Source organism: Notolabrus celidotus, chromosome 3, assembly GCF_009762535.1.
Source record: "Notolabrus celidotus isolate fNotCel1 chromosome 3, fNotCel1.pri, whole genome shotgun sequence".
NCBI lineage: Eukaryota > Metazoa > Chordata > Actinopteri > Labriformes > Labridae > Notolabrus > Notolabrus celidotus.
The window spans coordinates 12,472,596-12,490,658 of record NC_048274.1 but is presented as its reverse complement, the minus strand read 5'-3'; the positions used below and the strand labels follow the sequence as shown (position 1 = coordinate 12,490,658).

Genomic DNA, 18,063 nt, shown 5'->3' with positions numbered 1-18,063 from the left:
CTTTTTGGAGTTGAATTATTTTTAAATTATTTGTTAATAAACAAAATCATGGACACAAACACAAGTCCACTTATAGTCCCAGCAGTACTTTTCCAATCTTAGCCGCTTCACTAACCACAAAAACACCCATGACTGACTGACAGCTAAAAGGGGTAGATGTAGCGAGGTTTTCATTAACGGATCTCTCCTTGGCCCACTTAACCTTGTTTGTCCAAAGCCCTGATGTTTTTTAACTGATGACCAGCAGTCCCTGAACCCGCTGTCCATTCAACCGTGTGAAAGGCACGGGGCTGTGAGGTCACTGTGGGAAGCCATCTAACCCAGAAAACCAGGCATCTGCCAGACATTTTTTTACCAGCAGACAACCCCAAAAATGTGAGTGTTTCAAATCAGTTTGGATGAGGATATTTTGGAGAGGAATCAGATGAATTGGTCATGGGCATAAGGGTACTTTTCCAGCACATGTGGCGAGGGTGAGACTGCCAGAGATGTCCATATTTTTGTAATGTCAAGGGGCTTGTGCAATTTAGCCGCGGAGATTAGAAACTCCCAATTCTGAGAAAAGTCTTTATACAAATAAAGGCGCCACATTTTTCTCAGATTCTGGGATATAAATATCTCCTAAAAAAGAAATGTGAACAGCAAATCTATTTATCACACAACAGATTGACTCAAGACAAACACCACTAACACTGACTACCCTGAAATCTGTCAGTCACAGGCTGATTATTCTAATCCTTTTTGAGTGATGCACTTTTTTATCTCAAGTCTTGTGTTTTTTTTATGTGCACAAATCAAATATCTGTCAATCATAGGAACAAAAATCTCCAAAAAAGGAGAAGCAGTTTGGATGACATGATCTGTTTTGGTGGTTTATCACATTCCTGGTTACAGTATGAGCTCAGAGGTTTCGGGCAATCTGTCTTTATACCTGATCTTATCAGAAACCCACCAGTATGAAGAGATCTGAGAGTGAATGCAGGTTCCTATCTCATCTCCTGCTCTGACAACTTTGAACTCAACATGAACTGTCTCAATAAGAGCGAGTAAACGTGATGTGAGAGAAAGCAAAAGTAAAGACACTCGTTGTGCTGACAGGGTGGCAGACGCCAGACAGGTGAGCACCCACCGCCGATAGTTTCACCCAGTTACAAAGTTCCTGTAGCCCTGTCTCATTTTTCACAGCAACGTGAGGTAAGACAAAGGTGAAGTGTGCGTGTGAGGACAGTGGGCCTTTGTTGCACGAAGTGATTTGTTTTGACACTAGGATGCAGCAAAAACAAAAGTCCTCTCTGCTCAAAGATGATACAGTGTGATTCCTCTGATTCATGATTACTGGCACAGTAAGTCAAACTGAACAGCACACAGACGGTCTTACAAACAGGTAAGTAACCAGGTGGTGTCCACGGTTGTACCGACAAATAGAAACAGCAGAAAATCAACAATACTCCACGAGCAAACAGAGAAACACAGGCAAAGAAAACAACTAACAACAGATTGCACAATACCCAATGTGCCCAAGAACTTCATAGAGATCCAAACTCCTTCATTCATTCGACAAATAGACTACTTCAATGTGGATCAGTCGTGTAGCTTTAGCATTGTATGCAAAGGGCCCCAGATATGGAATGAGCTCGACGATGGGTTAGCCCCCCTGTTATGTTGCAGGTCAAATTGACCCTTTTTAAAGTCTATTTTAGGCAATATATGCCTTCCAAACCAGCTAAATGCAGCATCAAAATCTGGGCAGCATGTGACAGAAGAGGTGTCTTGTTCATTTATCAACATCACTTCATAAAAATAGAAAAAATTCAAAATGTAAAATAAAATAAACAAAAATCTATGTCATGTAAACTATTGTATTTATATTTAGGTCTTTCCAGTGTACATTAAGAAAAGTTTTAATATTAATTTAAATGAAAAAACGAGTGAGTTATCTTCATTGAACCATGATCTGTGAGAATTAAAGAACACCAATGGACTAAATCTTGATTTAAATGGTAAGTAATGGAGATAAAAATTAGATTTAAAAAAATGTTCATTGGGATTGTTTTGGGGTTCTGACACTTTTGGATAATTGAATATGCCCCGGGTCAAATTGACTCAGGAACATTATTGCTGTTCCAGAGAAACGAACATAACAGGACGGTTAAAAATGTCACACTCCATCTCCATCTTCAAGAAAAAGCTAAAATTGCAACTTCTGGCAATGTATGATTAATTTACTGATCATATCAATGCACCCACTAATCTATGTATGTAACCACAACATTGGGATTGTCTGTTGTGTGTTAGTATGTTGTTGTTGTAGCTTGTCTGTTGCCACTTTATTCGTGGGAAATTGGGCCCCATATTAAAAGCTTCAAATAGCTACCTTGGGGTCACCCCTTTCCACACATCCTAACATTGTGAAAATGTTTACTGAATATATATAGATGTACATTTGTGATGATGTGTGTGAATAAACTAAACTAAGAACTAAAGGCAGACTCCTCATGTGCTTGATCAGGTCTGTATCAGGACTGATACAAATCTGACTCATTATATCAAAGCATTTCTTACAATAACAGAGACACTTTGACAAATATGTGTTCAACCCATCAATCAATCTTTATTCATATAGCGCTAAATCACAACAAACGTTATCTGAAGACTCTGTACAAACAGAGCAGGTTTAGACCGTTCTCTCTGTTATGTTATTAACAAAGACCCAACATCAAGACAGGATAAGATCCAGTCCCATCTTACAGACAGTCTGATCTCATCTTAATCCACCATGAGCAGAGCACTTTGCAGCATTTAGCAAGTTACAGTGGCAAGGACAAACCTCTTTTAACAGGCAGAAACCTCCAGCAGGACCAGACTCGTGTTGGACACACATCTGCTGAGACCGAGTTGGAGAGAGGGATAGAGGGGAGATGAAGAGAAAGAGCGAGATAAATTATATGGTAATAGTATTTTTTGGGGGGGGGGCGTTTTTGCCTTTATGACAGGACAGCTGAAGAGAGAGGAAACATGGGGAGTAGAGAGTGGGGGAAGACATGCAGGCTATGGCTTCTGTACATGGGGCACTTAGACCGCTAGGCCACCAGCGCCCTGATATAGTAATAGTAATGATCTATTTGCTTTCACATATATAAGAGAGGTAAAGATAGAAATGTGTCTTTTTTTTATTGTCAACACATTTTTTTGAAAAGGCCGGTATCGATGAGGTAGTGAGTCTTCTGTGCTCGCCTCAGTCTATGAGTGAAAAAGATGTGCATAAAGTGTCTGAAAATAAAACTACTTCTGTATTTAAGTATGTTGACATGCTTGATGTCTTGGTTTCGATTTCATTCTGGATATGATGTTTGGCTTTAACATTGGAAACCTGGTTATTTATCTCCTTGTATACATGATCACGACAGCCTCCATGTTTTTGATCATCAGTTTATCCGTCTTCATCTCAGCCCCTGTGATGTGTTTCAACAAATACTGTTCAGAAATCTGGATAATGTGTTAACAAGACACAGCGGACTTTCCGAGAACTCGAGTCAGCATCTTCCGAAACAAGGATGGGATATTTACAAGCACATCATGTGACAAAGACACTTGTTATATGTTGTTGAAAACCCAATCATAACCTCAAAGTGTGCATGAGAACCAGACTGATGATTTAAAACAGGCTCAAAATAACATGTTGTGTTTCTCAGTTTGAAGAGCATCAGCTCATGTTTTGAAGTGGTGAAGCAGTATTTTGAAAATGACTCTTTTCAGGAATACAAGCCACCATTGATTACACTAGGCACCTGCAGTTTTCAGGCTGAAGCAATCACCATCATCATCCAGTGGTGAAAATACACTGAGGCTCCTAGAGAATCTGAAGAATGTTCAAAATGCAGTGGAGTGTTTTTTTTTTGCATGTAAACAAAAGACAAATGTGTTTGTAAGTGCTCTGGGCTTCTGCTGATGACAGCTGCCACATGTGTTTGGAGCACCAGCACTCAGGCTCATATGCATCCTTTTCATATGCTGACACCTAGTGGACGCTCTGTGCTATGATTAAAAAAGAGGGTTTAATCACAGGGAGGACAGATGAAGTGGGTTCTTTATCCTTATCACTCTCTTCTTCTATTACTTACTTTTTTCTTTAATATTGATTTGAATGTTGTTTTATTATTATATGAATTTTTTATTTTATTTTTATTTAAGTATTCATTTTTTTATTGATCTACTCAGTTTGATTGCTATTTTTAGCCTTCATTTTATTTTCAACTCTTAACCTTTCCCTTTTTAATTTATTTACTTTAACTATCTATATTCTTAATATTAATCTGATGCTTTAACTTAATTTAATTACACATATTTGATTGTTGTTGGAGTTGTTACCAACTGGTTCAAGGCTGGTAACAAGGAGGGAGGCCACACACATAAAGCTTTCAAAAGTATTATTTATTCAACTCTCAGAACCAAAGTAATCAAATAACTTGTGATATATCAGTATATGAATAATCAGTCATGTCTGAAATGTGTGGACGAGTGAAAGTGTTGTGTGGTGATGCATGCTCCAAACCACGAAAGACAGGATGAGGAAGGAGTAGCAGGCCCAGCTGAGAGAGAGTAAGAGCTCAGAAAGTCAGGCATTTTGTGTATTCTGAAGGCCCTGCCCAACTGGGCAGGTAACTCAGACTACCCCTCCCAGCTCCACCCACATGCCATTTCCAGATACCTGCAAGCCTAAGGAACACATGGAGACTGAAACAAACAAGACATGCAGGCAAAGCGGGAGGTCTCTGGGTCGTCACAGAGTGTATTCGTCTCTATTTTAGTCTCTATTTTAAAATCCATTTTTGTTTTTAATATGTCTTGCCATAATTTTATTTCTGCTTATTTCTTGTTTTCAATCACTGTAAAGCACATTTGACTTGTATGAAAGGTGCTATATAAATAAAGCTTGATTAATTGATGGATTGACTCTTGAATTGTTGATGAAAAAAGACATCAATGTTCAAAAAATATAGAAAGGTTTATTAAAACTTTCAGAATCCAGGTTATGACTCTAACATATGCAGTTAGCGACAAACTGAGCAGTCAAAGATTATCTACTGTGAAACTCTGCGGTCAGTAAAAAGCTCGCTGTTTGAATAACACTGTCTCTACAAAGCATGACAAAATGAGGAAAATCAAACAAAGCACATAAAACCAAAAATGGAATAACCTTATTAAAATAGTTAAAAATATTTATCATCAACCTTTCTTTTGCTCAGTGGTCACAGAGACACTTCAGGTGTCTTAAAACTGTATAGATGATGAAGGCAATTCTCCAGAAACAGCCAGTAAAGTGAACTTTGACTAAAGGTAATTTTACTAGTTTAAAAAAAACAAACTTTTAGTGCTGGAACGTCATTTCATGTTATAGTAAATCGTATCAGTAAAAGTATTCTTGGCAGCTATTTTGTGGCTCAGTTAGTTCATGTTATCAAACGTCTTCAAGGCCTTGAATGTGACAGTTTTGGCTCCAGAGTAAATTTCAGTCAGAGTCATCCTCATCAGCGTGTGATCCAGCTGTCTTCTTCACTGAGCCTGAGCGTTCTGCCTCTTCTGCTCCTGCCATGATTTCTTCTTCAGCTCCAGCTCAGTATCGGTAAATGAAGCAGGACCCCAGTTAGTGATCCTCTGAGGTCCTTTGTGACCTGAAAAACCAGGGTAAACAAAGAGTAAGAGGTACTTTGTTTTCTACACCTGAATTCAGATGACAAATTAGAACAATTCTGTGTGTGAAACTGAGTTTGTTAAGCAATGAGTTTGTAACCCGCTCACAATGGGAATAAAACAGAAGAGTATAGGCTGTGTTAACTTAACTTAACAACCAAAATATTAACGCACACTCAAATAATATCCATCTGATGTTGGACAGGGGCAATAATCTGATGTTAAAACAACATACATTCTTCTGGGACAGCCTTCAAGATGATCCTGGACGCTTGCTACTCAGATATACACAGCAACAAATCACACGTGGGGGTGGCCTTTTTTTGTATGGTGCTACGGACGTGCCAGCGGCTACAACTGCTACTATCCGTCTCACCACTATCATCTCCTCTATCCCTCTCTCCAACTCGGTCTCAGCAAATGTATGTCTAACATGAGTCTGGTCCTGCTGGAGGTTTCTGCCTGTTAAAGGAAGTTTGTCCTTGCCGCTGTAACTTGCTAAATGCTGCAAAGTGCTCTGCTCATGGTGGATTAAGATGAGATCAGACTGAGTCCTGTCTGTAAGATGGGACTGGATCTTATGCTCTCTTGAGTCCTGTTGGGTCCTTGTTGATAATATAACAGAGTACGGTCTAGACCTAGTACGTCTCATGTGTTGGAACATGTCAAGGCTGAAAAGAAGCGGCCATAGCTACCCAGACATCAACGATTTGTTTGAAGACTCACATTTGACATCAGGAGTTTAGCATTTGGACATCGCCATCTTATATTTTTGGAGCTAACACTAACCGTATTTCGATAAAACGGCTTCTGTTCTGACTGGCGAGTCACCTTGGCTCTAATGAAGAAGAGTCAGAACACACAAGCAACATGAGAGCAAATCAAGAGAGATATAGGGTCACCTTCTATACAACTGGTCATAGAAAGAAAGCAGGTTTGGCTTCACTTTCAGACCGAGAGGCTGTGTCCCCTTTTGTTCATGAGCTGTTCAGCCCAGTGTTTTTCTTCTACAACAAACTGGGAAAACTATTTCTTTACTCTTGTCACTTACAATCTTGATGCATTGTTTTATACGAACAAGAAACAGAGGTAAGTTGACTGTGCTGTCCATTTACTATTGCCAAAATCAAATTTGTAAAATCTGCGAAAACCACATCAGAAGTTATGTTTCCAAAGTTCTCAAATCCCGGTCCTACCTGGCTGGATGAGGCGCACCAGCCCTTCGTGTTTAGCCACTTTGTCCTTCCAGGTCTTTGTCTTGTTCGCTGCTCGCTCACGCTTTTTTGACACTTCCTGTACAGCAGAAAGAGAGAATGAGAGTGATGGAGTCAGGCTAAGAGACACTTTGAGACCAACTGTGAATTGTGATGATGGTAGTACAAGTGTTTTTTTTTTAAGATGATTTATTTGGCTTTATTAGATAGGACAGTTTGAAAGAGATGGAAATGTGGGGAGAGAGAGAGAGGGGGGGACTGCCCTGATGACAAGTGTGACGAGGAGGACTGTAGCCTCTCTGCTGAGCTGAACCAGCAGCTGATTTAATGTAAGCGTTAAACATAACACAAACACACTTGAGGGAATAGAAACAGTTTTGTTACAAAACTGTTTCTAATGCCAGTTTCTAATTTCCCCTCCATCAGTAGATTTGTAGATAAAGTTTCTGTTTTCGTGAACTTCCACATGTGCTTCCTGACCTCGTACTGCTCCAACGCTCCCTGTCGCTCCCTCTCCAGCTGATCCAGCTGCATCATGGCCGCCTGCAGGTCTCTCTCCTTGGCCAGCTGCTTGGCCACCAGCTCCTGTTTCTCTGCCTTTGTCTGAGACAGCGCCCTCTGCTGCTGCAGGTGGATGTGCTCCAGCTCTGCCCTCTTTGCTGTCTCTTCCTCCAGCAGCCTGTGATGGAAAACAGTGTAATGATGCTCTATACCAAACTGATCCCTGTTTAGAGCATGTGGACATGAGGAGCTGGTGTGAGGACACGCTGACTGTGCAACAACAAGCTGCTGGGAAAATGTGTATATTATTATTTATTCATGACTGTGCAGATATTTTTAATATCTAGCATTTATTTAACTACTGTTTTTATATATTATTGCTGTTTTATTTATTCACACTTACTCATTACATGTATTTTTTTTTTTAAATGAGCCATGCTCGTAACTTCGTTCTGCCTGAAACTCTGATGTTTTGCGGAATAAAAGGAATCTCAAATTTTGAATTTTGACTCTTGAATCTACATGTCTATATTTTATGACATTAGTTCTGCACTTATAACAGATAAAAGCAGACCATAAACTATTTGCTTTCAGGATATTTCACTAACATTTTAGGCTAATAGTTGCTACCTATGACTGATATCTAAAGTTTGGTTTGGCGGAAGTGTTCTCTGAAAACGTCCTCAAAGCGGTCCCTTTGTTTGGCTGTATACATACTGTTTGGGAACACTGGATGACTTTTATAACACATTTATGCTCTAGTGAAACCAATGACCACATGTGTCAAAAAACCCTTAATATACTGTAGTGTGACAAGAAAAAGACTGCATGTTAGTTGCTCTTTAACTCTGGATGATATGTTTTTCATAACACAAGTGAAAATACAGTTCTGAATCCTGTTTCCTTGTTACTGCATTGACTTACTATTATTATTGTTATTCTATAAGTTGTATTTTTGGGGCTTTTAGCACCTTTATTCATAGAGGAGAGGACAGAAAACCAGGAGAGAGAGTTGGGGAAAGGGGCTGCAGTATACAGTTGAGCCCGGGCTGCCTGCTAAATGAGAGCGCAATTCAACCATTAGGCTAAAACTGTGCAGGCATTGACTTATTTTAAAGGTTGCTTTTTTCATATTATCAATTTTTTCAGATGCTCTATCATTGCATTTGTTGTTTTTATCCTACTTTTTTTCCTATTTCACCACTTGCTAACCTGTAACAACATTAATTGTGCTCTACTGCCTGTAACCCTCATTGAAAGTGTGTTCAGCTTCCTGCTTAGCTGTTCACCTACATATACAGAAAGGGTGGAAGACTGTGCTCTAACACAAATCCCTAACCACTAGCTTTAGGTCCACCAAGAAATAAAAAAAAACACAACCGCTAAAAATAACCCGGCAGATCTGTCGCTATAGTAAGTAGACGTTCATATAATACTGTATTTGCTTATTTTATTTACCCACATACCGTGGGTAAATAAAATAATGTGTGTGTGTGTGTGTGTGTGTGTGTGTGTGTGTGTGTGTGTGTGTGTGTGTGTGTGTGTGTGTGTGTGTGTGTGTGTGTGTGTGTATATGTGTATGATAAATATCAGAGACCTGGCCTGCAGCTTGTGCATGGCCTCCTCATCCTGCTTGGCCTGCCTCTCGTCCTCTAACGCCTCCTCCAGCTGGTGGTACATGTCCTCCAGCTCGCGGACGCGCTGCAGGTACTGCTCCAGCTCACTGGACTTCTGAGCCACCTGCTCCTCCATCTGCTGGCGCACCTGATTCAGCACATACACACACAGTAATACATACCAAGCTTTACACATTAACAATAAATCCCTACTCTTATTGAGAAATTTGCTGAATCTACTTCAATTTGCTTCCAACTTTAAGGAGCTGTAAGGTTTGAATCAGCATTAAAGTTTTAGTATTTCACAAAGGCTTGTATCTGTTCACTCACTGCACTAAAATGATGATTCACAAGTTGGTGCATTTGACAATAAGACGAACGATGACTCAGCATCATGTGATTCATCATTTTAACTTTTTTAGCATGTGTTTACTGGAAGGACAGAGGGCTGGTGGTGACTTCATCAGAACATCAAAATGGACTACACGAGATTTTTGTATTGCTTAAACAAACTTATTGCAGTATTATAACAAAGTGTGTCACCACATTAGTTGCGTGACACTCTTGAACCCGCAGATGTCCGGGACAAAGGATCATGGCTGTGGGAGGCAGAACAAAGCACAATGGTTACCAGCTTCTCTCTCTCCAGGTCCAGTTTGTAGCGATCCTGCAGGTCGGACTGAGTCTTATTCCTCCTGTGCTCCTCGGCCGCAGCTTTGGCCGCAGCTTCTTCCATTTTCTGATATTCACAAAAGAAGAAAGAGCTTTCATTTCTCTACTTGAAGAGAGACTGACATAGAATCCAAGAGGAAATACTAAAAAAAACCCGACATCATTCTGAAACTTGGGCTGGTGAAAAAGAGGCATTCTCTTCATGGCTCAGAATGATCTTCTTGTAGTGTCAGTAGCAATATGTTATTGTTATTATAATTATTTACAGTGTGAACAGCATCCTTCATGACAAAATGGATAGTTATACTTTGTTTATTGTTCTCATACATATAAATGAATAACTGACATTTAAAAAAATACATCTGGTGACATGAAAGGAGAAGTGAGAAGCTATCACTCATCTGCTGTAGTCCCGAAACACTTCTGTGTGTCACACCTCTCAGTAGCTGCAGGTGTCCATGTCTGATACATACGGTAGTTTTGCATAGCAGGTTTTGCTTCCCTTTTTAACATTGTTCTTCTGCTGAATCAGGTTTTCTTATTAATTTGAGTGTTTATGGTTCTTGTAAATTAAGTTACAAGAAATTGAAGAGAAGTGAACTAACACTTTGACTGAGGTCATTAACACCTTGGATCATTGAGTTCAGACTGTCTGACACCCTGAGGAGGAAATGGGCTACAGGGTTTACAGCATTCTAAAATTAAAATAGAGAAACTTGAGATTTATTTCTATGTTTTGTCACCTAGAGAATTTATCCATTTCAATCTACCATAACTCCACAGTTTTATTATTTAAAGTTATATTTTGGGGGCTTTTCCACCTGTATTCAGAGAGGAGAGGACAGTCTATAGAGCAGGAAAATGGGAAGGAGCAGGAGAATGACTTGTCGGAGAGGGGCTGCAGGCTGGAATCACGCACAGTTAAACAATGAGGCTAAATCCATGCCACACTCTACATTTTCAACTATATTACAGCCCACCCTCTGCTTAAATTTGTCACTATTGTTGATACCTCATAACAAAAGAAAGGGTTAGATATAACAACTGTATGTTTATAATGTGAGGCTGCACTACAAATTAATCTGTAAGACTGATAGAGAGGATGTGAGTTTAAAGTTGTTTTATTAGATTGCACCCTTATAACTTAACTAAATATCCTTTTAATTCAAATGTTGTCTTTCTGTGCTTGTTCTTTGTAAAACCATTAAAAAATATAGAGAAATTGAATAAAGTTGGTCAAATATTAGAAGGTACCTAAGATTTCAGATCTCCGCTCTGTGGCCCTGTCACAAAACTTGTTTATGCTTTCAGTCCCCAGAGTGCGTCTTGAAATGGGTAAAAAGTGTTTTGGATACGCTGCTCCTGCAGCCTGGAATATCCTGCAGGAGAGCCTGGGTATGAGTGAGTTTGTCTCTTTAAACGTTTTTAAAAGCAGACTGAAGGAATTTGAGGAAGATGCATCAGCTTGTAGATGCTTTGACTGATGACTTTTGTTCTGAAATTCATAATATGTCGTCATCTTTTAGAATTCTCTGTTGTTTGTCTGTAACTTTGTTGGAACATGCTGCTGCTGATCTTGGCCAGGACACACTTGTAAAAGAGATTCTTAATCTCAATGTGGTTTTACTGGTTAAATAAAATAAAATAAAATACATTTAAACTTCATGTTTGCAGGGTAGAAAACATCACTTTAGAAGACCGCAAGTTCACCGAGGACAACATGATGTGGAGAGTCTGGCTGTTTTATAACGCAGTAAAGTGAGATCCAATCACAAGTGGCCACTGGGAGATAAAATCTGTCCAGCTGTGTATTTTGTGATCAGATCACCCAGAACAAATCAATTACACCAGGTCTAAACTACCTATGTCTGTAAAGAGACCCAAAGTGAAAGCTCCTCCCTCTAGCAGTACCTTCTTCATCGCTTCCAGCTGCTTCTGTTTGTGCTCATTGGCTGCCTGAAGCCGCTTCATCTTCTCCGTCAGGTCCTCATCCTCGACCAGCTGCCTCTGACGAAGCTCCCTGCGCCTCAGCCGAGCCTCGCGGTGAGGGGACAGCAGCCCCAGCCTCAGCTGCTGGATGCATGTTTGGATAGCTACAAAAGAGAGGGAGCGGGGAGTCACTGTTTGTTTTACTTTATAAAGTCTATGGTTTTATTAACTAAACAATCAAAGTGTGGATGTACTGCTGACATTAAAGAGACTACATAAAAATAAGAGAGAAGTGCAGCAGTCTTTATGTTTACTGTTCAGTACCTTGAATCCATTCCTGCTTCTTCTTTTTGTCTGATGCACTGATCTCAAAGCTTTTATCGGAGCACTTGATGATGAACAGACATTTCTTCCCTTCTTTATCTGGCAGAGACTACAGGAGAGAAGAACATTAAGGCACATTAAATTAAACACACAAACTATGAGTTTATAAAACTGTGACACAGTGACCGCTAATTAGATAAAAGTCATGACATTTTTTGAGCTGCATTACATTTTTTCAGAAAGTATCCCATACAATGATTTAGTCAGTGGAGATTCACAGTATCAATTTATACTGTGAATAGAGTACAACTTATCCTAAGATAAATCAAGCGACAGACCTCCACACAGCAGTTTTGGTCCAGACTGATTTCTCCTTTCTGCTCCACCAGATCCTCACAGATGTAGTAGGACAGTGAGTTGGGTCGAAGGACAAACCAGCGCTCAGTCCAGTTCTTCCTTTTGTGACCCTTTTTTATCATGTATCCCTTCAAAAGATAAAAACACAATATGGAGACATAGAAACACACGTCTTATTATTCAGACCTAACCAAAAATTCTGTATTTCTAGTTAGAGGTGAACGCTACAAGTGTATCAGGGTATTTGTGAGTGATATAGGAGGCGACTGGACTGGACAGACGGTGTTAAAATAGATGTTTAAGAGGGATTTAAGTTTGTCAGTAATGCAACACTGCAGTGAAACCTCGGAGACGAAGAAGAAAAATAATTCCTTGTGCAGCTTTTCTCTCTTTGAAATGTATGAATTCATCACCCGATACCCGTCAGAAATCCCCTCCCATAACACAACCTGGTCATACACCCAAACGTTCATGGATGTAGGCTCATGACTGTCCCCCTCACCGCTTCCTCATTCCATTAACCATTGGTAAGCCTCAGCTTCTGAATAAGGTCCCCCCCTTCCCTGTGTGTGTGTGTGTGTGTGTGTGTGTGTGTGTGTGTGTGTGTGTGTGTGTGTGTGGTAATTTCATTGTTATTTTTACTATTTTGTTTAAATAAAAGGAGTTATTTTGTTCACCTTGGAACCATGTCTCCGGCTCTTTAGAGGTAGAAAGAACCTGAGTGCCTTAAATTGAATCTTTCTTTTTCACTAATTCTTTGGGCCAAATTCCCAAGGTGGCATTACTGGCTCTAAAATCATTAAGGACAAATTATACCTTTAAAACAAAATAAAATCTGTCCTATTTCAACCTCGAGTTGCCACAATCTGGCAACTGTCTTTACTTCCCTAAAACATCATGTGTTATATTTAATAAGCTGTGTAACACTTGTGGTCTTCACTTTTTTTACACAATTTCAAAAATAATACAAAGAAATTATCAACTTTTTCTTATATTTTATAGAGAACTTCTTTGATAACTGCTTAATGAAGTGATGATCCAACTAGCTGAAAGGCAGAAAATCTAAAGTGTTTGGTGTTACATGGTATCGATAGTGCAACAAACTGATGTACCTGCTGAATATAAACTGATCTATAATTTAAGCTCCAATACTCCTCAAGATTAAAATAAGTCCAACTGATGCGGATTTGAAACAGGTGATACTTTTATATATGTATTTTGACTTGCATCTTCTTATTCTGGGAGGATATTTTAAATTCAACAGATTATTTTTTGTTTTTGTGTCCTCGAGTCAATGTCTGCTGGATAAGGGGCAGCATGTAAAGTACAGATGTTCTTCCTTCTTAGAGCTTGTCTCTGTGGCGTAAATCACATACTATGAGGATCAAACATGGCCTCCATGTGTGAGCAGCTCAGGTGAGATCCCTGTCCCATCTTACCTGCTTGAGCACATCCAGGATGAGTTCCTGGAAGACCTCCTTGATGCCCATCGACAGGGTCTGGCGGTTCACTTGCCAGAAGTAACTCGTCCCCACCAGTTCAATAATCTCCCAGGCAGTCAGCCCGTTTTTCTGTCCATGCAGCTGCTGCTTGTAAACTGCAAACTTCTCCATACTCCATCCACTACCCATGGCCTCTGTCAGCTTCTGCAGGAAGTACTCAATCTGAAGGGGTGGACGGACAAAGAGGTTAAAGCCCTGTGTGTTGGAGGAGAGAGAACTTGCTCTTTGTTTGTTTATTTACAGGTACAAACTGAATGATAATAAATGCATGCTTCTTCCTCACCTCTTCAGAAATGATAATCAGAGGGTATTTGTGCTCCGATAGGAAGTTGAAAATGCACCAGACTTTGAAAGCATCATCGTCTATGATGAGTAGATGTTTAGTGCAGATATTTTTCTTGTAACACAGAGTCCAACACATCTTGTTGAACTCCATCACATCAAAATCCCTCTGTGCCTGTGAAAAGAAAAGCAGGGTCCAGCTACAGTCAAACTCGTCAGCAGCACCATTGTGTTTTTAAAAAAGTGCAAAGCCGGAGAGTGGAGCTTGTCTCCTTTCAAAACATCCAGTCTGCAGGATGTGAGGTACAAACCTGATGTCATTAAATGCCTCATTTTTATTCAAGTCAGACCCTTCAGAAGAAAGGCAAGAATACAGCTTCCGAGTGCAAAGAGTGAAACTTGGGCAGTTTGTTAGCTGACATTAGAGTTAGAGCTGCAACACTTCAGCTAATGTGTATACAGTTTCTCAATGCGCTCACTTCACTGCAGAGCAAAACTTAATGAGACACAAACCCTTTCATGTCACAGTATTCAAAACTTCAATTACAATGTGAACACTTAAGATTCACAATTCACATGAACAAGATTTAAATAAAAATAATGATGGCTTTTTAAGAGCATGATTTAGGCACCACTAAATAAAAAGATTAAAAGTGACATGCTCATTACTGACAGAATTAGTCATGCCTATTTGTTGTTCTTTTGTATTTATAGCTGATGTTATTGTTATTATATTTGTCTTTTTATTTGTATGTCTTATTCTTATGCCTTGTACAAAGAGAGCACAGTTTTTTTTAAGCATCTTTGTCCTCACCTTGTCCAGAATGAACCTGTTGAGATAAGGCATGTAGCCATAGTTTGACAGAGGTCCTTCATCATCATCTTTGAAATGTTCTTCAAGAGCCACAGGGTCATGAGGGATCTTCATCACCGTGCACAGGTTGTGAGACAGCACCTAAACAAACACAGTTTAAATGCATACTAACATTATATGACGTGAGTACTGCAGGTAAAGGCACATACTGTAGCTGGAGACTAATTCCTGCAAAATGAAAATATATAGTACATGGGTAAGTTCAAGTTGGAGTTACTGGTTGTTATCACAGTTTTCAGGTTTCACCGCACAGCAGCATCACTGACCATGCATGACCTCTGATCTTAGAGGGGTGCTTTCACTTCTCTGATTGAAAAGCAGAAAAGAAAAAGAAGAAGGAGCTTCAATGATAATGAAGAATAACACCACAGACATGTTTTTTTTCTTACTGTAGCATCTATTCACATCAACAAGCACCAGGGTTAGATTCAAATAACCTCCACTTGCAAACACATCTGTTCTGTCAGTCATGTGGCGGTAGATAAACGGTGCATTAGTTGGCTCTTACAGGAAAATTAGCACAGTAGAAAGGTCTACGTGTAAACAGAAGTTTTCCTGGCCTGCTCCGCTGTGTGGAAATCAAATGTGAGAGATGAAAGCCCTGCAGGATCCTTGAAGTCAGACTTTTGTGTCTTTGTCTGGCTGTGCACACAGGCATCAGACCCAGGGAGCAGTATACACTCAGGCCCAAGCAGTAAAAGAGCACTTCTTTTTGTGCATTTGCTTCAGCAAGACAACTTGAAGCATGTTTTCCATTTTATCTGACAACAAAAGAAGTGAAACACACTTGATTCAACTTTTCCACTTGGATGAACTTTTTGAAGTGAGTGTTAAGACATGTAAGAGCAATGTTGAATGTTTTATGCAAATGTAGCATTGGCATACCCTGGCATCTTCACTGCATACAGTATCAATGTAGGGTATATTGCAAAAGAGACATATAGTGCATACAATGACACATGTACAGTGGATAGCAAAAGTCTACACACCCCTGTTAAATGTCAGGTTTTGTGATGTAAAAAAAAGGGTCCTAGATAAATCATGTCAGAACTTTTTCCACCTTTGATATAACCTATAACAGGAAAAATTAAATTGAAAAAAAAATTGAAATATTTTAGGGGGAAGAATAAAAACTACAAAACTAAAATAATTATGTGGTGTGCAGTGTTTTTTTATGCCAAACATACCTTTTGGAATTATGGACAAAAAGTTCAACCTTGGTTTCATGAGACCATAAAACATTTGCCTCATGCTTCTGGGAGACTTCATTTATGTTTTTGAAACATTTTGCCGGGCTTGGATGTTTTTCTTCATAAGAAATGGCTTATGTCTTGCATCCCTACCCATAGCCGAAACATATAAGGAATTGGAGAGATGTAGGCCTCTTGGAGGCTTCCCTGAACAGTTTTCTTCTGGTCTTTTCATCAGTTTTGGAGGGATGTCCAGTTCTTGGTAATGTCACTGTTGTACCATATTTTCTCCACTTGATGATGACTGTCTTCACTGTGGTCCGGGTAAATCTAATGCCTTGGAACATTATTTATTTTGTACCCTTCTCCTGACTGATATCTTTCAACAATGAGATCCCTCTGATGCTTTGGAAGCTCTCTGTGGACCATGGCTTTTGCTATAAGATGCAACTGAGGAAATGTCAGGAAAATCATCCTAGAACAGCTGATCTTTATTGGGATTAATCAAAGTCACTTTAAATTATGACAGGTGTATACTGACTACTACTTAACATGAGTTTGGATGTGATTGGTTTAGTCTGAACACAACCACATCCCCAGTTATAAGAGCGTGTGTACACTTATGCAACCACATTATTTTAGTTATTTATTTTTTATTCTTCCCCCTAAAAGATTTCAATTTTTTTTTTCAATTGAATTGTGCACATTACAGGTCACATTAAAGGTGGAAAAGTTCTGACATGATTTATCTTGGTCTCGTTTTTTTACATCACAAAACCTGGCATTTTAACAGGGGTGTGTAGACTTTTGCTATCCATTGTATAAGGCTATTAAAAGTAGATATCCCCTTTGAGGTGATGGGCACCTTCTCAGCATTGTGTTATTACATAATCTGCATTAATGGGCTTTTATTAACAAATAAATCACCAAGCAGTGTTTTAATGTTGCCATGTTGAATGTGATAAATGTTTAAAAGTTGAATTGTTCAGAGGTAATGGAAAAACTAGCTTTGGAGTGAAATTAAGTTAGACTTCAGAGAAAGTTCCCTTTACAGACTGTTACAATGTTTTCATGTAAAACGACGTGAAGTTACAGTTTAACATGATAAAATATGTACATTTCATATGAAATAGATCCTATAATTAAAGTTAGGTAACACCTTAAGTGACGTAAAATCATTGATGAAGTAACGTTAATTGACGCTTTGAGTGCTTCTTCATACACGATGACATCTGATCTTTAAACACAAAAAATAAGGAACCAGAAATGAAACCCACCTTTAACTGAGATTTAGAAACTTTTCCACGTTGATCCAGGTCCAGGGCTGTGAATGCGTGCCATATAGATTTTAAAAGCTCATCTCGATTCGTCATTTTGTTCCCTCGACAGCTTCAAATGTCTGTCTGTCTGTCAGTCTGTCTGTCTGTCAGTCTGTCTGTCAGTGTCAGTGACTGTCAGTCTGTGGTGTTTGTGTCAGGTTGTCTGAGAGTAACCTTCTGCCTTTAAATCATGGTGTTTGTTGCTCAAGGGGAAGTAAAAGTGTGATAATAGCGCCACGCATCGTTTACTTCCATGCATTATCCAAATGCATTCAAAGCCCTAAATCATGTGTTGCAATCGAACTGTTATCTGGTTTAAGGAGGGAGTAGGGGAGACTGGGGACAGATGTTACAAGGGCCAATTTTATCCCTGCCTACCAAGAGATGAATTAAAACCTTTACTTTATGGTGCACCATTTGTAAAGTTCTGCACACTGACATTTCTCCACATTTAGCTCTTAAATGTCTAAACAATGTAGTGTTAATTTTTAAAAGGCACTTATTCTTTTCAATCACATTCAAAGCAATATTTCTGATCATTTTCACATTTAATTTTGTTATGACAAATATATTTAAATTAAAATCACTGTTA

At 39.2% G+C, this 18,063-nt stretch overlaps 1 protein-coding gene across 1 annotated transcript; it reads right to left on the bottom strand.

The window, feature by feature from the left end:
• Positions 1-4,416: 4,416 nt before the first annotated feature.
• On the bottom strand, positions 4,417-17,814 carry swap70a (switching B cell complex subunit SWAP70a). The gene is made up of 12 exons (XM_034679287.1): positions 17,430-17,814; positions 14,903-15,043; positions 14,090-14,263; positions 13,744-13,968; positions 12,286-12,432; positions 11,948-12,056; positions 11,606-11,787; positions 9,654-9,761; positions 9,004-9,170; positions 7,386-7,584; positions 6,888-6,984; positions 4,417-5,672 (listed from the first exon to the last, which is right to left on the bottom strand). The coding sequence occupies exons 1-12, from the start codon at positions 17,523-17,525 to the stop codon at positions 5,554-5,556; spliced, it is 1,764 nt and encodes a 587-aa protein (XP_034535178.1). The 5' UTR covers positions 17,526-17,814; the 3' UTR covers positions 4,417-5,553.
• Between the last annotated feature and the right edge of the window lie 249 nt (positions 17,815-18,063).

What these genes read in the sequence shown, in the direction of transcription:
- swap70a (XM_034679287.1), bottom strand. Translation starts at nt 17,525, where the DNA reads ATGACGAATCGAGATGAGCTTTTAAAATCTATATGGCACGCATTCACA. An exon ending in GAAGCAGGAATGGATTCAAG is followed by an intron (nt 11,788 to 11,947) that starts GTACTGAACAGT and finishes TCTCTTTTGTAG; the next exon opens with CTATCCAAACATGCATCCAG. An exon ending in GGTGCGCCTCATCCAGCCAG is followed by an intron (nt 5,673 to 6,887) that starts GTAGGACCGGGA and finishes CTGGTTTTTCAG; the next exon opens with GTCACAAAGGACCTCAGAGG.